Here is a 23,287-nt window from a genome sequence, read left to right as displayed (position 1 = left end):
TCCGCCCGCGGTTCCATTCATCTCTGACAAGTCCCTCCGTGCACCCGCCTGGTTGCTCCGATGCCTCCCCTCTCACTCCCTACCCCTCCCCGTGCGGCTGCAGAGAAAAGGCCCACGCTCAGTGCCTCTCCCCCGTGTGGGTTCCCCTCTCAGGCGGAGCCCCTAGTCCGTCCCTCACTTAACTCCCCCGCACAGACGCCGGGTAAAGGGGCTCCCCCTCGCCACGTCGTGAGGAGGGGCTGGGGCCCTAAGGAAGGCCTGGGGGGAGGTGAGTCAGGACAGGAGGGGCCACACCCGAAGCCCCAGCTTCTGAGGGGATCCAGGGATTGCGCTCCGCCCAGCGCCCCAACAGGCCCTTGGGTGGCAACCTGCTCACTCGCTCTCCATCTCCCTCCCTCCCTCTCCCCAATCCGGGTGAGGAGAAGCGAGGAGGCGGTCGCCCCGCAGGAGCCCTATGTAAATCCTGGTGTTGGGTGGGGAGGGGGGGGGAAGAGAAGAAGGGGAAATAAACCTCTTTGGCTGGAGTAGGGTCCGGGTGAGCAGATTTCCTTATCCGGGAATCGCAGGCGGGGCGGCCATTGGCTCCGAGGATCACGTGGGCCCCTAACTTTGTTCACTTGACAGTAAGTAGGAGGGCTTTCGGAAACAGGAAAACGAGTCAGGGGTCGGAATAAATTTTAGTATATTTTGTGGACAATTCCCAGAAATTAATGGCTATGAGTTCTTTTTTGATCAACTCAAACTATGTCGACCCCAAGTTCCCTCCGTGCGAGGAATATTCACAGAGCGATTACCTACCCAGCGACCACTCGCCGGGGTACTACGCCGGCGGCCAGAGGCGAGAGAGCAGCTTCCAGCCGGAGGCGGGCTTCGGGCGGCGCTCCGCGTGCACCGTGCAGCGCTACGCGGCCTGCCGGGACCCTGGGCCCCCGCCGCCTCCGCCGCCGCCCCCGCCGCCCCCGCCACCGCCCGGGCTGTCCCCTCGGGCTCCCGCTCCGCCGCCCTCTGGGGCCCTCCTCCCGGAGCCCGGCCAGCGCTGCGAGGCGGTCAGCAGCAGCCCCCCGCCGCCTCCCTGCGCTCAGAACCCCCTGCACCCCAGCCCGTCCCACTCCGCGTGCAAAGAGCCCATCGTCTACCCCTGGATGCGCAAAGTTCACGTGAGCACGGGTGAGTGCGTGGGCACCCCTTCCCCCTCCCACCCCCGGCGCTTTACACCAAAGGGACCTCGAGGCATTGGGGGGGGGGAGCTAGGGGAAGCCAATTGTCCCCGCTATAAACTCGCCATTGCCGGAGATTTACGGTCGCCTGTTTTCAGAGCCACATAATTACATCCCCCATAAATTTTTATGGCCTGGTGGGCCCCGCGCCTTTGAAGTCGGTTCCCCATCCTCTTTGCCATTCTCACCAGCGACTTTTTCGCCAGGGAGATGCAGTCTCAGTGAAATTGGAAATTGGGGAGGGGTGTAAGGGGGGGAGGAGAAGGGGGGAGGAGGTAATCTGTATTTAAGCTGAGAGTTGAGTCAACTCCCTGTATTTTTTTTTTCCTTTCTTTCCTCTAGTCTGGCTCCTTGGCTTGAGAAGTGGGCAAAAGTTTTTACTGGGGGCAGGCACTGCTTGGAATCTGAGCACAGAGGGTGGGAACTAACAGAAGAAAGGTTTAATGAAGCCCCCTCCCTCTTTCACCCCTCATTCTCCCATCCCGGGCCCCAGGCCACGTGCGGGGAGAGAGGAGCGATTAAAACCTTGTGAAGATTCCTCACTCCCCCCGGACACCCAAACAACAACGTCGTGACCACACAATCCTCCAAAACTTAGAGGTCTCTTTCTCTTCCTGGGGTCCCGCTTTCTCTTTCATCCCCACCCCCTCTGGAGGAAGAAGAGGTGGCGGGAGAGGGAGGGAGGGAGATACTGTGTTAGCTGGAAGAAAGGGCTCTCCCTCCTCCCTTTCGGGGCAATAAAACTTTCTCTTTCTCCCTCTCTTTGTGTGTGTCCAGTAAATCCCAATTACGCCGGCGGGGAGCCCAAGCGCTCTCGGACCGCCTACACTCGCCAGCAGGTCTTGGAGCTGGAGAAAGAATTTCACTACAACCGCTACCTGACGCGGCGCCGGAGGGTGGAGATCGCCCACGCTCTCTGCCTCTCTGAACGCCAGATTAAGATTTGGTTCCAGAACCGGCGAATGAAGTGGAAAAAAGACCACAAGTTGCCCAACACCAAGATCCGCTCGGGTGGCACCGCAGGCGCAGCCGGAGGGCCCCCTGGCCGGCCCAACGGAGGCCCCCCCGCGCTCTAGTGTCCCCCACGTGGGAGCCGCGAACCTCGGGGCGGGGGTGGGTTGCGAGTGCGGGGGGGGGGCGGTTGGGGGAGACGCGGGAGGGGACCCTGAGGCCTGGGTCCGAAAAAGCCTACCTGCTCTCCCCCCACTTTGTCTATTTACACGAATAAATGCAGAGGAGGGGGGAGGGGAAGCTTTATTTATAGAAATGACAATATGGAGCCAGGCGAGGCCCCCCAGAAGCAAGGTTCAAGTCTCTTGCTTTCTTCCTTAAAAAAAAGAAGAAGGAAGAAAGAAAAAGACAGAAAGAGAAATAGGAGGAGGCTGCACTCCTCATTTTCAGCTTTGGTGAAGATGGATCCACGTTTCATCTTTAATCACGCCAGGCCCAGGCCCATCTGTCTTGTTTACTCTGCCGAGGAGAGGACGGGCCTCGGTGGCGACCATTACCTCGACACCCCGCTAACAAATGAGGCCCGGCTCGGCCGCCGCCGCCGCCGCCTCTGCTGCTGCCGCTGCTGGAAGACAGTCTGGATATTTTTTCTTTGTCCCCATTCCTGAAACCCAGCGAAAGCATCCTCTGACTGCCAGATAGCGCAGTGTTTTGGCCACGGTAACAAACACACGCACACAACCTCTCTCCCCCTCCGTGCCCGTTCACGGGGACGCTGGCGGCTCACCCCCTTCCACTGCGGGGCTGGGGTAGGGACCACAGGAAGGGGACAAGTGGAGGCGGGCGGGGGGATGCGTGCCTCGGCTACGCAGAAGCAGGGCAGGGAAATTGAGTCCAAGAGAAGGAGAGGACCCAGAGACCAGGAGGGCCTTCCTCTGGGAGGTCAAGCCGTGCCTGCAGGGGTGAGGGGCCAGTTGCGTTCTGGGAGCCGGCCACAACCCTCTGGCCAATCTGGAGTTGTACAGTGGAGGCCTGTTCTAGACTGAAAGTGAATGTGAAACTAGGAAATAAAATGCCCTTCCCACCTGGGAGATGAGGTGACAGAGACCTCTCCCATAGTTTATCATTGTTGCATTGATTATTATTATTATTAATTATTTTATGTCATGTGCGTCCTCTCTCCTATGCTCTTTCTGACATTCCAAACCAGGACCCTTCTTAGTTCTGGGGCTGCCTGAGTCTAGAACCCTTTGTTGGCGTGAAAATGTGTGTCCTGTACAGAGTGACAATAGAAATAAATGTTTGGTTTCTTGTGACCAGCACGGCGTGTTTTTGTTGAAACCTTGATGTAAAGATGCAGATAAATGCCTCCCAGAGTATGTTGTAGGCACCCCAGTCCATTCGACTGCACGTTTATGTGGTTGAGGAATTTTTTCAAAGGATCCGATGGGAATTTGTATCTCAGAGGACTCCAAATTGTGGTGGCTGGTTTGTTTTCCTTTTGGGGTGGGTGTGTTTTGTTTGGGGCTTTTAATTTTTCCCCTCTAGTCCAAAAATGGATTGAAAGGACTGGGAGGGCTGACTCCAATCCCTAATGGGGGGAAAATGTTTCATTGTAGAACACAAGAGGCTTAAGTATGACAAAGGCTTTCAAATAGTGATTTATTTGTCATAAGCAAATAAAATGCGGTTAAAGCTGTCTCCTTCTAGACAGACGGCTCTTTGCTTATTAAAGTTCCGAGAGAGGATTCTGAGCGGCCGGCCTCTTTCCTCCCGCGTAAGAAGGTATCGTTTTCCTCTGAGGTGTTTAAGGCTTTAATGAGTCTAATTTTTTTGCACAGATGTTTCTGGGTGTTTTCAGGTTTTCAGAGTATTTTTATATTACAAAGGAGCTAGCCAGTGCCATAGCTCAAACTCTGACAAGCAAATAGATAATCAAGAAGACAAATGGCCTCTTTTGTGAAGCCCTGCTCCTGTATTAATTTTCATTTTCTTTCTCATAGAAAGTATCGAAAGTATGACTGGGGACCAAATAGCTTTCTGTCTCTGAGGTCCCAGTCACCCCTAGAATGGAGTGGGGGAAGGGAGGGGTGCAGGTGACCCTCAGAAGCGCTGTCAGGCTTGGGCCGCTTTGGGGCTGAGCCCAAGAGAAGTTCTAAGGTCTGGGGGCTCCGGCCTCGGGGCTCTGGTCCGGTGGTGGCTCCGGGTACAGCCATCTCGCCTCCCACAAGCTCAGGGCTCGGTAGAGCAGATGCATTTAAAAGTCATTTTTCGGTCCCATCTCCCTTCAGAAAATAAATATAACCAATTCCACCAGCGCGTTTTACTGTGATTTCTTTTGCATTCTTCCGGTGTGCAGCTCCCGGGCGTCTGAGGCTGTGTAGGGCCCGGGAGAGACTGGGCCGGGGTCCACCGCGCGGGAAGGGGCGTTTGAACCGCTCGTTTCAATGCTGCGGGGAGACTCGTAGCAAATCACCCGGACCTGGAGGTTGAGAGTGGCGAGCTTTGTTTTCGGTGGAATCGCGGTGTGATGTTTAGCTGCCAAGGGGTGCGGCGGCCCTTCCCTTCTAGAGGGGAAAATAGTTCTTAAAAAGCATATGCCCCCCCCATGTCTCTATAGAACCAAATCAAAGCTGCTCTTAGGAAGGTATGAATAGAATAAAAAAGATTTCTATGGAGCTTAAAGTTCACAGCCATTCTGTGTAGACAAGAGCTAAGAAAAATGTGAGAATTATACAGAAAACCATTAATCACTTCTTTAAATACGTATCCTCTCTCCTTTGTTATTATTCAACAGCAAATCTCCGCAGACCGGCTGTTGGGGGAAAAAAGTGTTAGCCGCCACTCCCGGATCTGCAAGGGGGAAAAAATTTGGAACCATAAAGCTGAAAACTTTTTTCTCTCAGTTTGGAAGAAGCCGTTCGTCATGAATGGGATCCGCGGAGTTCAGGCGAGAGGAGGCGAGAGGCTCAAAGGTAACAAAGCCCCCGCCTGGGCTGGCTTTTTTTTTTTTTTTTTAATCGTTTTATGAGCTCTTTTTACTAGGGAAAGAAGAAACACTCTCTCGCCTCCTTCTTTTTCTTTTTCAACTATCTTTGCGGGGTTTTTATGGTGGACGGTTGGTCAGGTTTGATGCCTTTTATGATGACAGATGCTTGGGTCAGGGACTGACACCTGGAGAGTGTTTGAATTGATTGGGACTGAGGTGTTAGGCACCAGAAAAACCCCAGAAAAGGTTGTTTATGAGGCAGCTCAGAAGCGCTTTCTGGTTTTAGAAAATGCAGGAGGGCCTTGGGAGCCCCAGCGTGTGTGTGTGTGTGTGTGTGTGTGTGTGTGTGTGTGTGTGTGTAGCGAGGTGAGGTGCACATGTGGCCCATGGGTTCCGTGACTCTGCTTGTCTACACTGGGGGCTGGTGTCCTACAGGTCTGTTTACCAGTGAGCAGTTGTCACTGCCACCTCCTGGAAAAATGGAATGCCCCAACCTCAGAGCGGGGTATAGGTGGATGTCTTCAGTTTTTCTTTTTGTGTCTAGGTTGGGATTCTAGACAAATATTTGCAACTCTCTGGAGCAGGAAACTGTTCTGTTCACAGGCAAGGTTCGTTGATGCCGGAATCTTCCTCTTCTTCCACTCGGCTCCCTTCCTTCTTCCTGGAGGCTCAGAGTTTAGTTTGGTTTCCTTTTGCTCTCTTGGTCTGGGGGCTCTGTTCTCCCCTCTGGGGCCCCGCTTCTGAAGGTGAGGGAGCCGGTGAGCTCTGCCTCAGACCAGAATGTGCTGGCCTTTTTTCCCTGGGGCTCACTGAGGCTTTGGAAGTAGGAGGCTGGCAGGAGAGAGAGTTCATGGAGAGGCCACGTTTTCTAGGCGATTAGCTCAGTATTAGAACCACAAAATGACCTCGGAAGCCCCTTGACCTCTCTGAGACTGGACATTGTGTTGGCTCTTGCCTCCTGCCCAGAAGGGAAAGTCACACCTCCACAGGGAGGGGTCCTTGGGCTGTTGTATGTCCCATCTTCTCCACCCCCCACCAGCCCCCACAACCCCTTCTTTGCTATCTTGAAATTGCTGGATTGTTTTTCTGTTACTGTCCATTGGGGAGAAAAGGAACAAAAAAATTTTTTAGCTCGTGTGGGGGAGGGAAGTAGGGTGCTGGTCTCTCTCTGTGCAGAGCTCCTTCCCTCAGGCAGACTCACCCTGCCATCCATGTCCAGTTCATCCCTCCCTCTTTCCTGTTTTGTTGGAGGGAGCTGAGGGAAGAAAGACAAAGGGAGGCAGATATGAGAGGTCCAGGGGCTTCAGAGGGCTAGGGAGACAAACCCCTGGGTCCTAAGGAGACACAGGGCCCCCATTGTGGTTACTGTCTCTCGAGGTCTGTTATCCAAATCCACAAAATCTTAACCCATTTTCTGAAGTCCCGTTGTTTAGGAAGCTATTTCTATAATCACTCTCACCCCTTCCCCACTCCCCAATCCCACCCCAGCTACTCACAGAGCCCAAGGAGTACCTCCCCACCAGAGGAGCAAGAGAGATGGGACAAGGGTCAGTGCAGGCTGTTCTGACCATCGCCAGGGACAGCTGTGCCATGTTAACCAAAGTTTCCAGCAACTTTCGAGAGATGTGCGGAGGATTTGCTAAGAAGTGAACTCTGAACACAGAGCCTTTTCAAATCTATATTCTACTTGCTGTATCTTAAAAATCTACACCAGCAGCCATCCTCTTAGGAGGGGAGAGAGACAAAGAGAGAGACAGATAGACACACAGACAGACAGACTCCAGCTGGGAAGAAGGAAGTGTTCCCTTGAGTTAAGACTAGGAGAGAAAGAAACTTGCTGGGATGTATGTGGGGTGTTGGTTTGCGTTTTGTAAATTGTCTCCTATGTCTTGGGGACTGTCTCAGGCAAGAAGTAACTGGTGTTGGTTGGTATCCTCTCCTTTGTCCCTGGGAGGTTTAATAAATGCAAGAGCTGGAGGCCTTGGTAAGAAAAGAGAGCGAGCAGAAAGGCAAGCTGGACTGCTCCTGGGATGAAAATATTTGGGGCGACGTACACCCATAACACATAAGGGCAGATAACCAGTTGTGAGCCCTCTATAGGCTCAGGTGATAAAGATCTGGTCACCTGAGTCTTTACAACCTGCTTTCTGCAATGTGACGATTAGAGGTCCACCAAAGGGAAAGAGGAGGAAAACAATGGAAAGAGAAGGTTGGGGTTCCTTTGAGGGTTTCAGCCCCACAGGTGGGAACTGAGGGACCTTCCCCCTCCCTCACTCCCAGACCCCAACCTCTGCAGAGCTGAGTGCTACGGGCACGCTCCCCAGCCCCTTGGGCTCACCTTCTACGATTCTAGCGGCCACCTCTATCCTCCGAATCTTTGGACCTCTCTTCCTCCAGTTCCTGGGCCCTCACCACCCTCGCTCCTACTTGCACCGGTCTGGGCGGAGTAGGGCTGCCGGGTCCTGCCAGAGCCTGTCGCCGCCGGGGCAGCCCCAGCGCCCGTGGTGGGTCTCCCTGGGAAGCGGCGGTCCGGGAGCGGGGGGGGGGGGGTCTGGTTGGAAAGCGGAGTTGGGAAGTTTCCCAGCGTGAGTTGAGCGCTGACGGATTTGTGATCGGCCATAAAACAGGCACGTTCAGATTCGTAAATCAATCTCGCCTTTCTCACAGTGTAAACGTTCGCTTTATCGGCAGCAAGAAAGCACTCTGCTCACGCCCGGGCGCTTGTTTATTTGAACATGGACATTCCCAGGATCCGAAGAGTGTGGGCATTTTAATAGAACCTGCCCGGCGTGCCTTCGTGTCACTGGCTTTTCTTTTGCTCGTCCTTAAAAATAATTTCTCCGTTTCAGAGATTGCTGTCTTCCCATGCTCCAGCATATTCTCTCTCCTCTTTTCTCTCCCCCACCCCCTCACTCCCCACGCCCTAGTATTTTTCTTTTAGACTTTAGTGGACTGCTTTTCTTTGGGGGACCAGTTTTAATGGATTTCTGGCCAGGACCATGCAGGGAGTTGCCCTCATGGGAGCCAGGCGCAGGGCTGAATTCAATACCAGCCTGGGTTTTGTATCTGCACAATCAAAGCCGACCACCCCCCTACAGAGCCCAGGCCCGCCGGCGCCCCCACCCGAGGGCTGGGAGAGGGATTCCGAAGGGACCAGGCCGGCCCAGTGCCCGAGGCAGGGGCTGCGCTGCCACTACCCGCTGGACCGGACACCACCCGGGGGTGGCGGTTTCTTTGGGGGTGGTCAGGGCACCTGGGTCCTCAACCTTCTCCCCATCCAGTTGCTTTTGGTTCAGACCCCTCCAAACAAACCGCTGACGGCCCCTGGGCCCCATGCCCCCCTCCCCAAAACACGTCTGTTCTTCCCAGTCCACCAGCCGCTGCCGCTGCCCCAGAGCTGCTGAAGATAAGGCTGGGAGTGTGAGCGAGGGGCTCCTTCAGGAATGTCTTCCCTGCTTCCCTTTGCAACCCCATCCCGCACCGTGGCCAAATACTCCGGTTCTGGGATTCTGGTCGTAACTGGTCTGCTTCTTCTGGCGCCAAGCTGTATGTGAAGGTTTGGGGGCATGTTTTGTTTTGTTTTGTTTTGTTTTGTTCATATCTGAGATGAAGAATTCTGCGTACATTTCTCTCTCTAGGCCAAGGGACTGGATTTCTCCTATCATCACCAGTGTTTTAACACTTTAATATGCAATCCCCCCATCTTTTTCCTATTGATCTGTCTCCATTGTCTGCTGCTTGGAAGCAAGGGGTACTAACACCTGGGAAATGGGGACAGGGCTGTCAGGCCAACTTCAAAGCCTCTTTCTTGCCTTTCCCTCTCCTCCCCTCCAGTTCAAATCTCCAGCTGTCTTCACTGGTGTGTTGGGGGGTGGGGAGGGGTGAGACAGGATGGGTACAGAGAGACTGAGTGTACATAGGTACAGAGAGACTGAGTGTCCACTTCTTTTGTGTAGGAAACTTAGTCCAGGTCTTTTGTCTCTAGAGCATATTCTCAGTCAGTCAGTAGACTTTGGTTCCCTATAATAGTAACAACACAACGAAAACAAGTCCCCCTTGTGGTTACTCTCAACTCTGGAAGCTCCCGAGTCATCTCTTCACCCTGTCCCTTTTCTGCCCTTTCAAAAGGTACCACAAAAGATCTTTTTAAAAAGAGAATTAAAGCCAGAAGCCCCATTCTTTACACATATACAATCTGGACTTATGAAATGCTTCTTTTGAAGCTGGTCTCTTTAGAAATTTTGTTGGTTATTTAAGGAAGAGGGGGAGTGGCTCCCACTAAAATACCCTAGGAGTGAGGGAGAGAATAGAGTTGGGGGATGCAGAGAGAGGAACTGGTTGCTGAGAAATGCAGGGGCTTGGAGAAGGACTCTGCGCCCATCCCACCCCACCCCCCAGAAGCCCCTGCAGACTATTTCCGCACCTCCACGAACTAAGCAGAGCAGGAGGAGAAGGGAGAGAGGAGAGGTGGGCTGTGGGTAAGTGTGCGTTCTGGGGGGGCTGGTTAGGGAATGCAGATACAGCAGATACAGATGTGAATGTGGGAGAGAGAACTAGCTACTATTCCATTTGTGGGTTGGGGGGAACCTATTTTGCAGGAAAATTTCTCCTCCTGAAGGGGAAGGTCATAGTGGTCCTTTGAGCCTGAAATCGAAAGACCCCCTTCCCCCTCCTGGTCACGTGATTCATTAAATAATTAATGCCGAGGTTGCAGAATAGATATGTATTCGTCAGGAAAATCGCAGGCTCGGTCTCCCTGTTTCTGACGTGCAATTCAACTGTCCTTTGAAAAACAAGCCTGTACCCCGAGAAAAAAAAGAGAGAGGGGGAGAGAGAGGGAGAGAGAGAAAAAGAGAGGGAGGCAGCAATAAAACAGCCCCGCAGCCGGAGCCACACCGCGGGCTGGGGTATTGTAAGTAGAAGGGATTTCTCACTACCTACCGCGTCTTATATGTCCATGTAAATTTATTGTTTGTTATTAATGTTATTGTCGTAGAATGTGACAAATAGCCATCTTCATTTCCTGCCATTTCTCTTCACATGGTCCTCTGTGTGTTTATACCCATTGAGGCATTGCATAGAGATTTTAGGAATATTCCTCTTCTCTATCTCTCTCCCTCTCCCTCTCCTCCAACCTTTTTCTTGATTTATAGCAATATGGGTGTCAGCTTCTCGGCCGGCATGCCAGCCATTGTGTGTGTGTGTGTGCGTGCGTGCGCCTATGCGCGCGCGCATCTGCGTGTGTTTGTGAGTGAGTTGTGTTGTTTATGGCCATGTCTTCGATAAATCATTTCTCACAGAAAATGATATGGAAGCTGGGCTATTTCTGTGGCCGGGAAAGAGTCACTCTCGGAGGCACTTCCTCTCTCTCTGCTCTGTTCCCAGAAGTTGGTTATTTCAGACGATTTTCAGTAATATATCAGCAGTTAATATGAAAGCTCTATAGCTGGAGGTCTTAAATTGCAGTATCTGTGATTATCAGTTAAGGTGAGATCTGTATAAATTTGGTAAACCAAAAATGCCTCATTGGCATATAAACCCAGTCAAAGACCACGATCTAATATAAAAATTATGTTTGTGAGCCTGATAGAGCCAACATTCCTGCAGCAGCAGACAGAGCTTCATTTTTCAGCGGTTCCCCTCCAGGAGTCTGGTTGCTCTGACGCCGGCTGGGGGTAAAGAACCCAACTCTGAAGGCAGAAGGAACCTGGGGGCAAGAGAGGTGGAGGCAGGGGAAAAAATTACTGAAGTTGAAGGCAAAGATTTTTGTAGTCGAGGGGGACCAAGTGGATCCTTTGCAACTGGAGGGGGCTGGAGGGACTCAGTTATAGTATTAAAGCTTAACCTGTAGGACTGATGTATTGAATATATGACAGGGAGCTGAGGGTGGGGAAGGAGCTACCCAAACTGGGGGAGACAATGGAGGCAGAGGCTGAAGGGCAGGGAGGGAAGCCGAAAGCTCTGGCTTCCCACCCTCCTGTCTAACAAAACAAGGAAGTGAATTCACACCCCGGTAGCCTTCCTTCGACCTCCTGAAACAAAGAAAGTTTCCTCAGCAGTGAGGGACTATATGTGTCTGGGGCTAAAGGAGGGAGAAGTTCTCTAAGTTGTTCTAGAAAAGAAATGTTCCAGGAATCAGGTGGTCTCAGAAAGTTGGAGAGTGTTTCAGGACATGGGGTGTGTTCCTCTCACTAAACCTCCATCCAAAAAGGGAGCAAATGGGGTACAGATTGGGAGGGGGAGAGCTGGTAACTTTCCCCTCTGATTTCATATGGAGGTCTCAGTACCTCCCCAGTAGGGAAGGGTCTGCTGGTAGAGAGCAAAGCCAGAGGCGGCTTTTGGGGATATTATGCGCTGCGCCCCGAAGTTGTTATGGATGAGGGACAGAGCCTTTGCCAAGTTCAGTCGGGGCTGCTAGCTTCTCCGTCCCTGGTTGGAGCCTGGCCAACTGACTTTATAGCCACTATTATCTGTGATACTTAACTCTGCCTGCTAGTGTAAACCTTTGAGCAGGAAAATTAGTGATGCCGCGCCCAGGTGTTAATTATTCATGGCATCAGCTGCGTCCTGGAGTGGTGGCTTAGGCCCCAGTGCTGGCGTCCAGGAGCTCACTCCCACGCTCTGCTCCAAGTGGGCGCTGAGCCCTCTTCTTGTTAACAGGCAGCTTTTAGGGTGGGTGGTAGGTGAGGCCTCCTAATTTGGGAGTCTGGGTTGAAAAGGGTTTAGGGAGAAAGAGAAGGAAAAGTCCAAGACCCTAGGCTGGGATGGGTGGGGACATTACGTGGCCTCGCTAAAAGGGCCTGGGGAGAGTCTGGATTCAGGGGCAGCTTTGACAGGGCTGGAGCTCACGGGGCAGGTGGGCAGGGTCAGAGGAGGCAGCAGAGAGACCTGAGGGATAGTGGGCTCCATACCCTTCAGGCCCCCCATCCTTGGGTGGTGAAGAATACCATACACACTCAGAGTGGGAAGCAAGGATTTCCTTCTCCCTCACCTGGAAAGTGAAGGGGGGTAAATGTGGAGAGGGTGAGTTCACCCCCAATCCAGTGCTCCAGAATGTAGGCCAAAGTCTTAGAATGCCGGAGAGAGGGGGAAGGATTAACTCTTCCTCTGAGAGGAAAAGGGACATGAAGGGTGGAATGGTGGGTGTTAGTAGCTTCTGAATTCAACCTGTTTTGGAGGATGGGGAATAGCAGGAGAAGGCTGAAGGATGTGCTCCTTGGGACAGGCCGGAGCCAGTGGGGAGAGCTGGGAGCCAATCTCACAGGCCCCAGCCCCTGTGATTCCAACTCCTTCCCCCTTCTCCGTCTCCCCTCCTTCTGCTGCCTCTGCCTGTGATGTGGAGGCCTGGTCTCCCCGCTTTTCCTCTCCGTTCTCTCAGCCCGGTCAGGTCTTTGTCTCTTCTGGCCCTCCGGATACCCCCTCCTCTTCCCTTTCCCCAACTCACACTCAGACTCTGCCCAGGAGACAAAAGCAGAGAAACCATCCCTCTCCACCATTATCTTTTAGTCAATCGCTGGCCCCTTGCTAAACTTCCCTGTGTGAGGCCTGATGCCCTCCATCCAGGCATATAGGCCTACCCTTCAAATCAGCAAGTTTGTTGTTTTTTTAAAAAATATATGCATTTGGTTCATTTAGCTACGAATCACCCTGCTTCTTACCAGTTCTGCACACACACGCACCCCATTTGCTTTTCTGCTGTGCAGGAGATGGGATAGAATGTATTTGATGAAAGGGGCTTTAGGAAAGCCGCTGACTCTGTCTTCTCCCCAGACGCTGCTGGTGTCCACTTTCTGTATATAATTATAGTGTTTATCCCCATGCCTTTAAGAAACTGGGCTGTTAATGCTTTAATGAGCACAGGAGTTAGATAGAAAGATGAGGAGAGAGAGGTTGAAGTAAAAAGAGAGGGCCCAGAGAGAGAGCAAGCAGCAGGATCCTTTTCTGAGGTGGGAAGTCAAGGCAGAGGCCAAGGAAAGGATGACAGAGAGAATGGAGACAAAGGCCACTCAGAGAGGCAGGGAGGCTGTCCTGGCAGAAGACATCCCACAACTTGGATGGGTACGCAAACACACTCACAAAACCAGAGTTAAGTGAGAAGGGAGGTGGAAAGGAAACCACTCACTTTGCCCCCTTCTTTGTAGAAGAAGATGTCTCCACGGCAGAAGGACGGGTTCCCCACCCTCGCCAAAAGGACAGGGTTCTGAGGCCAAGGGCTCCACACTGCTCAGAGGGGCAGCCTAATAAGTGAGGCCAGAAGTGACTTCCGGAGACACTCCTAAGTCCTTAGCAAGGCACAATTCAAATTCACTTAAGACAAAGAAGCAGAGTGTGAGAAGACAAAGGGACTGTGAGAAAGGGACAGAGACCACAGAGAAGGTTAGAAAAGGCAGAGAGAGAGAGAGAAAGGGAAAGGAAAGGAAGGGAAGGGAAAAGAGAAGAGAGAAAAACAAATAGAGACAGAAATGCAGAGAAAGACCCATCCCCTTGGGGGGGGGGCGGGCGGGCACAGACTGAGGAGAGGGCTGTAGGGTCTGGAAGTTCCTCCAGACTCTGTGCTTTCTTACCAGCAGCTGCCCAAAGCCGAGGCCATCCCAGAAACAAGGGGACTAGAGTAGGCCCTGGGGGTGCTAAATCAGGTGTGAGGCAGCTGGGGCAGGAACTGAAGTGTCTGGAATGGCCAAGATGTCTTGGTCACTTCAAACTCCTCTTCCACCACCATCTTCAGTAACTTAAAGGTTGGAATCTCCCAAAACTGAATCCCTGGGGTGGGGTGGGGTTGGGTGGGTGGGCTGGTGGTTGGTGTCGGTCTCTCACACCCAGACCCAGGGAATCCTTCCTTGGCCTCTCTGCTGCTCCTGGGTTTGGTCTCTTCTTTCCCTCTTCGGGGACAGGGAGAAGAAGTTGATCTTCCAGCAGCCTGAGAACTTTCCCTTTCACCTCCAATCCGCATCTCCTCTCTTGAACCCCACCCCCACCCCCGTCTGAACAAACGGATGCTACCCTCGCTTATCTCCTCCCTCCCCGATCTTTCTGGAAAGAAAAGAGAAAGTTCCCACCAGCCTAAGCAGCTTTAGACAACTCCAGGGAAAATGGAAAACGCAAACCTTTCTCGCCTCTCCAATCCTCCCATCACCCCCTGGCCGCCGCTGGGCTCCCTCCGTCGCGCCCCCCATCCTCCTGTCCCGTCCTGCCCACAACGCTCTCCCTTCCCCTCCCTCCTCCGCCGAGCCGGACATATGGAACCCATTTCGCCGGTGACATTGAAAAGCCGCTGCGCGCCCGCCTTCCGCCATGGCGCCCCCGGCTCCCCGCGCCTCGCCTCGCGGTGCCCCCGGCAGACGCGGCTCCTCCCGCCCGGCCGCTCGGCCCGCTCGCGCAGCGAAACCGCGACCCAGCTCCGAGCCGGGCCCGTCCGCCTCCCGCAGCCCCACGCGGGCCGGCCGCGCGCCGCTTCGAGGGCCGAACAAAGCGGCGGCGGCGGCGGCGGCGGCGGCGGCGGAGGAGGACTGGGGGCGCGCTTCCGGGCCTCTCCCCGCGCCGGCCGGTGGGACTGAGATGCGGCCGGCCGCCCAGCCCCCGCTGGCGCCCCGGGATCCGGGCCCGGCCGGCCCCCCGCCGCTGCCCGCGCCCTAGCGGAGCCGCACAGGTAGGTGTCGGTGCCGAGCGGGCGCCGGGCCGGGCTCCGGGTGGAGAGCGGGGGGTGCCTGAAACCCCCGCCCCCGGGTCGGGAAGGAGGAGGATCGCAACACTGGAAGACAGAGATGGGGGCGAGTTAAAGAGGCGGTGCGGGCGGAGGGTGCGGGGAGGTGTGGAGGAATGTGGGGTGTGGACAGGACCCGGTTAGGGCCTGGGGAGCGCTCTCGCTAAGGAAGGGCTGCAGACGGTTGGAGGCTGCAGACGGTTTTCCGCTGGAGTTGGGAGCTTGGGGTTGTGCAGCAAATGTGAGGGGTATCTGCTGGGGTGGGGGCTGGCTGGGCCCTGCTCCCGCAGTCCAGTCGCCACCTATGGCCAGAACCTAATAGCACCTCGCGGGTTATTTGAAGCTGAAACTACAAGGGGTTGCGCTGAGGCCGGGTGTTAAACTGAGAAGGTAGGAGAGGGGGTGATTTATGGCTTCAGAGAAGATGTGTTTACTCCCTGCCTGCTCTGGAAACCAAAAACCAAAGAGAGCAGAGGCGGGAGAAGCCTCTCTCCTTGGAGTGGAAGGCAATGCCAGGTTGATTCGCTGGGATTTATTTTCCCAGATGTGGGGAGATGGTGGGAACTGTCCCTTTGCCGGGACAGAATGTGAGGTATAAGGAGAGTGTGAAAGCACACACACGTAGATGTGTTTTGTGTATTGTGTGAGTGCACATTGTGTTCGGGTTGGGGTTTGTTGGGTACAGCATCGCTTTACAAGTGAGCACACAGGGAGCCCGAGGGGGGACTCGGTGTTCTCAGGTCTTGGTACCCTGGCAAGGGGTAGCTCTGGACACACTTTGCCGCCTTGTGCCCTCGCCATGGAGTAGTGCTCCTTCAACCTGTGCTTTCTTTCCTCCCACAGCCACGCGCAACAGCGTCCACCCGGCCTGGTCCCTGGCCCCTGCGTGCCATCTGCCCATGCTGCCCGATACTCACTTTGAACGTTTAACTTTGCCATGGGAGACTGAGGAATTAGTGAGCACAGCTGGGTGGGGAGGAGGAGGAGGAGGAGGAGGAGGAGAAGGGGAGGAGGAGAAGGGGAGGAGGGGAGGGAGGAGGGGGGGGAGGAGGGGAGGGAGGAGGGGAGGGGAGGGGAGGGAGGAGGGGAGGGGAGGGAGGAGGGGAGGGGAGGGAGGAGGGGAGGGGAGGGAGGAGGGGAGGGGAGGGGAGGGAGGAGGGGAGGGGAGGGGGAGGGGAGGAGGGGAGGGGAGGGAGGAGGGGAGGGGGGGAGGGGGAGGGGGAGGGGAGGGGGGGAGGGAGGGGAGGGGAGGGGGGAGGGAGGGGAGGGGAGGGAGGGGAGGGAGGGTGGGAGGGAGGGGAGGGGGGAGGGGGGGAGGGGGAGGAGGGAGGGGGAGGGGGGAGGGAGGGGAGGGGGGAGGGAGGGGAGGGGGAGGGGAGGGGGGAGGGGGGGAGGGGGAGGGGGGGGGGAGGGGGGAGGGGGAGGGGGAGGGGAGGGGAGAAAAAGACCTGCAGTGGTAGGGGATGTTGGTTTGAGGCTGGCTTGGGTTCCACCAGTACTGCTCAAACTCCCCCAAAGTCTCTGTTTGGGAGGGGATGGGTGAGCACAAAGGGGAACAGAGCAAAGGAGCCATGCACCGATGATGGAGGTGGGGAGAAAAAATATTTTGACCCCCAGATAGTTATTTCCGCAGGGCCAACTGGTGGGCTCTTGCATTTCTGTCCAGACGCCCGGCTTTGCCCTGGAAATTGTTTTGCATTAAATTTTCTCAGCGGCAGAATTATCTTTCCTCGCCTCCAGCTAAACTTGCATTTTTCCACCAGACACCTTTGGCCCCGCACCAATGAAATCTGAGAGGAAGCGGCTGGGCCCTAAGTGGCTGTAATTTAATTGATTTTATCATAAATCATCAACTTGATGAAGAACCCGAGGTTTCAGTGAAGTAAATTGATATTAATGGGAGTTTCTTGAAATGCAAACTCCCTGAATTGTTGGGGCATCTTGAGCAGGGGAGGTAGATTACATGTGTCCCAAGAGCAGAGAGCCTGGACCTGGAGCCCAGCACAGCTTTAGGGGGTCGGGAAAGCAAGCTGTGAGGGGCAGCTGCAGGCAGACCAATTTCTGTAGGGGAGAAGGCAGAGAATGGAACTTTGTTGGGGAGGAGGAGCAGAGTCTGATTCCATGAACCCTGCTGGCAGTCTTGGGAATGCTGGTCTCCCAGTTGAGGGAGGCAGTTGGGGAAGCTGGTAGGTGTGTGGGCAGTGTTGGGGGTTGGTTGGGTGAGAAGGCCAGGCTGGTACAATGGGTGCATTGATTCCTGGTTAAAAATTGTCAGCTTTAAGCCTTCCTCTTCTAATTACACAAATTAATTATTTACTGCTCAGGTTGCTGTGTCCAAAAATAGCACTTTTGATTTGAAGAATAACCCACCCCTGACACAGAAGAGCAGTAAAAACCAGTGCACCAGCCTCTGAGGGGACAAGGAGGACCAGGAGTGTGGCTGGTACTCAGTTGTGAGGGTGTAAGCATTGAACTCCCGAGAGGAAATAGTCTGCCTTTGGCCAAGATGGTGCCCATTATTGTCTGAACTCAGTTTATTACTGCTTATTGTCACACTTTTACATCAGTACACAGAGAACCACAAACTGTCAGCCCAAAAAATGGACCTTGGAAGATCATTTAGCCCAAGCCCTCCCCTCCACACAGGATCTGGCTTTACAGAAGGGGACAAGTGAGGCCCAATGAATTCTCTGCTTCAGAGCACACAGCCAATCTGGACCACCTAGAATCCAAGCCTCCTGACTTCCAAGCCTATCCCAAGTATGACTTTAGACAAACCACTTCCTGGCTCTGGACCTCAGTTTCTCTATCGTTGACAATGGCAGGGTTGGACAGGACACTCCCTGAGTTCTTTCCAGTTCTGACCTTGAGTAACTCTCTAGTGCTTGGGAGCAGCTCCCTTTTGTGTCCTGGAGTTCTGTGGGCATCTGAGTATAGGTCACTGCATGCATATTTGCAATATACAGGGAGTTTGCATATGCCCAGAGCAGTGCATGGTTACTCAGACTGGCTCTAAGAAATCCACTGCAATCTGGACCATTCCTCCTCCTGAAGGTGTCCTTATTCTCAGCAGAGGAGAAGCCCAGGCCTAGAGCAGTGGAGATGGAAGGCAGTGGGAGGGGCTAGCTGGGTGGGTTGGGCCGGGATTGGCATTTGGAGGGGGTGCTAAGGAAGGAGGGGCTCAGCCTCTCAGAGCAAGGCACTTTCCCCGCCAGGCATGGGAGCTGAGGCTGGAGTTGTTGGCAGTATAGCCCAGGGACTGATTTGTGGTTTCAGAATTTAGATTCTATGACAGCAGGCCAGCACCACCACTACTTCCAGCCTGATCCTGATCCCTGGGCCTTTGGGTCCCCTCTTCTTGGGAGAGGACACACGCAGGCTACCACAGCACTATACCAGGTCTCCTCCCAGGGCAGCCAGGACAGAAAGCCTGCAAGGTGGATGACCCCTGTCCTATTCTTGCTCTTATTTTCCATCTCTTCTCCTAACTGGGAAAAAATAAAATAAGATTCAAAAGAGATGGGGGCTTCTCAGAAGTTGCATGGTTGTGAGAAGGGAGATTTCTTGTAGGATCAGGGATATGAGGAGGCCAGCAGAGGAGGAGAGGCTTCCAGGTTGCCTTGGGAAGTGTGGTCAAGGATATGAATTCTGGTGGAGGAAGTTGGAAGAGATAAGAAACAAATTCATCTTCGGGGTTCTGGAAATCAGAGTCTCTGGCCAGATAATCCATTTCTTAGAGCCTCACCCCAAACCCTACTTGAGAGAGAGAGAAAGAAAAAACCAAAAGGGCCGGCAGGCCCAGATTCTGGCCCTATCCCATTCTGACTTTTTATATTCGGAGGCAATTCGGAAGGCCTTCTGCTGATTGGTCATTAATCCGGTGAGTTATTGTCTGCTAAACAGAGGTCACTGGGAGAGACATCCAATCTGTCAGGAGAGACCTGCGCAGTCCCTCGCAGCGGGCTGCGTCCTGTTCCTCTCTTGTCTGCTTCTCTGTTCCTTCCCTAGCAAACCCCACCCCCACCCCCACCCCCACTCCTACCCCTCCCCAAGCTGTCCAAGATTCTCCCCTCTCCTTCTTGCCTTCTCCACTCTGCCCACCTTTGTCTCGACATCCGCCCGGGGTGGGGTTTGCCAGGGCAGGACAGAGCTTCTAGATGAGGCGGGACCCCCAATTCAGTCGGGCTCATTCCCATCCAGGCGCCGCCAGCTCCCAACTCCCGACTTGGCCTTAAGCACCATCAGCCCCTGGCGCGGCCTCCTTGGTCACCGAGCAGACTTTGCAAACCCTCGTGGCTGCCCTGTTTTGTCCTGCCTCCTTTTCACGCTCCCACGCCTGGTGTGAGGGGAGAGTGCAGCTCGGATTTTTCTTCTCCAATCTTAGCGGCCGTTTTCTTCTTTCAATCTCAGCTTCTACTGAGCCGGGTCTACACGGGCCTCCGCCCAGGCGCGGAATCTTCTCGTTTCCTCAGCCCCTTTGTTCCCTCCCGCTCGGGCATCTTAGAGAGGTGGGAGTTGGGGATCCAAATACCAAGAGCGATTTGCAGTAGCAATTCCCATTTTACAACACCCAGCTTGGAAATCTTTATTAATATTTAAAAGCGGTGGAGATTCGGGTGTGTGTGTGTGAACTTTTCACGACTCTGCCGCGGCCACAAAGTTGGGCAGTGAAGCTGAAGAGTGTGGGACCGGGAACCCAGACAGGACCAGAAAGAAAGAGATCGCTAAAAGCCTTGTCGCCACCCCCTCCCCGACTCCCAGGTCCCGGCTTCTCAGGGAGCCCAGCGGGCCAGGCGAATTTGGGGCTTGCTGAGCTGGGGGCTTGGGGGAGGGGGGAATCCTTGGTCATCCCAAAGGCTGATATCAGAAATCGATTTTAAGGGAGCCAGCCAGTTTGTGCTTAGTGAGAGGAGAATTTTCGTTTGCTCTTTGATGGTTTTTTGGGGGAGAGACATGATCCCCCAAGGCCTTGAAGGATGGGCACCCAGTGATCCCTCAAGGGGGTTTTAAGGGCCCGTCCCCTGGTACTGGGTACAGATTAGGAGTGGGGGAGGGGAGTGCGGGAGCGAGTGGTCCAGCTCTGGGGAAACTGAATCTGAGAGGAAAGAATGTCTATGAAGGGGGACATTTTCTCTGATTTTTGCCTTTATTATTAATTTCTGCCCTTATTAGATTACAGTAAGTTATCTGTGTCTTAATCTTTCTCTCAATTTTTCTTTTTCATTTTCTCTCCCTCTCTGTCTTTCACACATGGTAAGGTGCTCAAGTTTCCTTCCTTGAATCCAGGAAGAGATCGTTCCCTCTTCTCTCTCTAGTCTGTGCCTAAATCATGACTTCACTGTCAGGGGTGATAAATCCCTCTCTCCTCCTTTTTCCAGACCTCAAAGTCTTCCCTCAGACCCCTCTGGTGTTTCCCACCCCAAGGTCCCTGCCCAGGCTCCTTACTGCCCCTGCCCTATCCCCTGAAGTTTGGAAGGTCCCTAGCCTGCAGCAACACCGCAAACAAAATGGGTGTCCTGGGGCTGCCAGTTCTACCATCCACCCGCCACCTTCCCAGCCCCAAACAGGGGCAATTGGCCAGCCAGAAATCTCCGAGAAAGGGATAAAAAAGGCAGGAAAGAAACCGAACGGGGATCTAATTGCGTCGCAAGCATTTCGAATGGGCTCTGCTCTCAGAATTCCTTAAGAAGCCCCCACCCCATTTCCTACCACATTTGGGGGTATGTGTGCTCTGAAAATCTTCTCCAGGTTAGCTCTCTTGCTCCCAGCCATCCTTTTTGCTCCTGCCCCACTGCACCCCACCTCCTTGTGTAGCCAGAGGGGACCACATGAGTTGAAGCTCCGAGTGGGGAGGCGTCCACTGCTGTCTCTGGAAAAGTCCTCTCCCCTCAGCTCAGCTTCAGGCCGATCCTCCTGCAGGCCCGCAGCTAGTTGTGTGCCCCCTGGGCTCTCTTTATTCCTTGGGGCAAAGCTGTGCAGTCCCACAAGTGAACAGGTCCTCCTCTTCTCTTAATTTCACGATGACCTTCTCTAGCTAGTGGTAGAAACAGCTAGGAGAGTTGGAGGGTCTGAGGTACACTCTTGACTTTTTAATTTGGGGAGGAAAAGACCCAAAGGTGCTGTTCTCTAAAAGCCTCTAGAAGCCGCCATGGGCGAGTCCCTGACCCACCAGGCCCAAAGCTACATAAGGTCCAATCCAGCAGGTCTCTAACCAGGGTCCAGAGATCTCAGGACAGATTCTTTGTAGCCCTGACTGCTTTCTCTGAGGGTCCTGGCTTAAGCACCAGAACTGGGTCTGGCTTGGGCATTTTCTTTCCTTGATACTATTAATAAATACAGAAAATGGCTTCCACCTTCCGTCTTCACCTCCCCACCACACTTCCCTCAGCCACCAACTCTCTAGGCAGGCGGCAGGATCCTCAGGACATCACAGTGGGAGACTCTTCATGCAGTTCCTTGCTAGAGGGTAGAGAGGCCATGGGTCCCCCCCTCCACCCCCATTCAGCAGGGCCCCAGGAAGCTGGCTGCTGCAGCCCACGAAGCCTGATTTAGTGGGCCTGAAAGAAGTGGGGGCCGGAGGGAGCCAGGGACCACCCCCTACGAGAGTAGGAGAGTAGATAGTAGGACCCTTTCTCAGCCCAAAGAAAAGCCTCTGAGTGGGGAGCTATGGGGTGTGAGGGAAGCTTTGCCAGACACAGCCACCCTCTCCTGGAGGGGAGACAATAGCTGGAAACCATCTCTCACCTTTGTTCTCCCAGTCCCTTCTCTCCTGGTGCATCCAGATGGGAGAAGGCAAAAGCCAAGGATTCTAACCAGGATGTCACAAGGTAGTGGCTGGCTCTGTCTACGGAGAAGTTAAGAGAACAAGTTTTCCAAGCTGCCTTTGTAGAATAGAGAGACTGTCGGCCTTCTATTTTATCCTCTAAGCCCGAGTCAGCAGTTCGGCAGAGTTGCAGACACTCCTGCTTTTGGAAAAGTCCTGGTGCTCTTTTTGTCTTTTTCCTCCTCCAGGAACGGCTCTTCCCCACCCCCACCCCAAATCTGCAGACACCTACATTCTTGCCTCCTGTCTTCCTCCTACAGGCCTCCTCGCCTTTTCCTGCCCTTGTAAAACACACTCGAAGAAAAGTTGAGCTTTTGTAGTCTTCCTCACCTGTTCCAAGAGTCCTAAATCTTGTAGAGCTAAGAGAAATTAACAGGTTTGTTCTGAATAATAATAATATAAATAACTATCCTCCATCTCTTCTGCCAGTGCATTTAAAATTAAGCCATTTTGCGGGTTCTTCTCATCTTCTTAGAAGTACAAATGCCCTTATCACCTCTTAGCCCCTTCTGCCCTTCCAGAGGTGAGAATCTCAACAGAAACTTCTTCATGCAGTTCTTACAGCCTCTCTATTGGCAGCCGTGTCTGGAACTCAAGCTAAACACAAGGTCCTCCTTTTGTCACCCTCTCCTCAACCCCCCTCCCCCTACAAGATGGTCTGGATTTTTAAAATAATCACTCACCGCTTGTTGTCTGCTCTCAAATTGGGGGGGGGTCTGTTAAAAAGAAAAGAGAGGTCTGGCTCCCCACCCCCCCCTACAGGTTGGAAACTGGGCCAGGAGATTTGCCGGGAGAGAGGAGGAATAGAGAGGGTGTGGGGGAGAGAAGAAACAGAGACTGGGAGACTATGGGAGACTCGGAAGGAGGGAGACAGAGCCAGAGGGCCAGAGACGCAGCCACCAGTCCCGCAAGAGTGAAACTACTTTAAAAAAAAAAAAAAGTCCCAGTGTTCCCACTGCGAATGAATGCAGAGGGGCACCCAGGAAACGCCCCCCCCCCCAGGGCCTCCCAAGCTACTTCTCCAATTAGAGGAAGGGTTTACTAGTGGTGCTGGGGGGAGCTGTGAACTCCACGGGCTTTGCCTTATCTTTGCGCTCCTCTTCCTCCCCCGCCAAAATCTGAATTTAAAAATTTACCTGTCCTTAAAAAACGAAAACAAAACTCAAAACCTCTACCTCCTTTCCTTTCTCACTCTTTTTTTTTTTTAAATTGAGGGGGGGGGTTCAAAATGTTCCCCCTCTCCCATCACCACCATCACCTTCCTTCCTTATCAGGCATCTAAGCTTGCTAAAGGGGGAGAGGTGGGGGTGTGTGTGAGCTTGTGTGTGTGTGAGTGAGTGAGTGTGTGAGTGTGTGTGTCTGTGTGGTTTTTTTCCCTGTGCAAAAGCAGAGGCCATTGTTACGGAGAGTAGGGCGTACCAGTCTTATAGGGCAACCACACTGTGGCGGCTTGGCCGTGCCGGAGCCCGGAGCTGGATTCTCAGCGAGCTGAGCCGCCCGAGCACCTTTTGGTCTTCTTCTATTTTTTTCCCGCTCCCCCACCCCCTCCCTCCTGCGCACCCCCGCTCCTAAGCCGAGTGAATTGAAGCGGACGCCGCGCGGCTCCT

General features: G+C 53.8%; 1 protein-coding gene across 1 annotated transcript; it reads left to right on the top strand.

Annotated features, from left to right (window-relative positions):
* Positions 1 to 710: 710 nt before the first annotated feature.
* HOXB4 (homeobox B4) lies at positions 711 to 2,293 on the top strand. Its single transcript, XM_030839736.2, has 2 exons — positions 711 to 1,167; positions 1,995 to 2,293. The coding sequence occupies exons 1-2, from the start codon at positions 711 to 713 to the stop codon at positions 2,291 to 2,293; spliced, it is 756 nt and encodes a 251-aa protein (XP_030695596.1).
* The last annotated feature ends 20,994 nt before the right edge of the window (positions 2,294 to 23,287 follow it).

This window comes from Globicephala melas, chromosome 20 (assembly GCF_963455315.2).
Source record: "Globicephala melas chromosome 20, mGloMel1.2, whole genome shotgun sequence".
In the NCBI taxonomy this organism is placed as follows: Eukaryota; Metazoa; Chordata; class Mammalia; order Artiodactyla; family Delphinidae; genus Globicephala; species Globicephala melas.
Note: the sequence above shows the minus strand (reverse complement) of the source record. Positions and strands in the feature narration are given on the sequence as shown.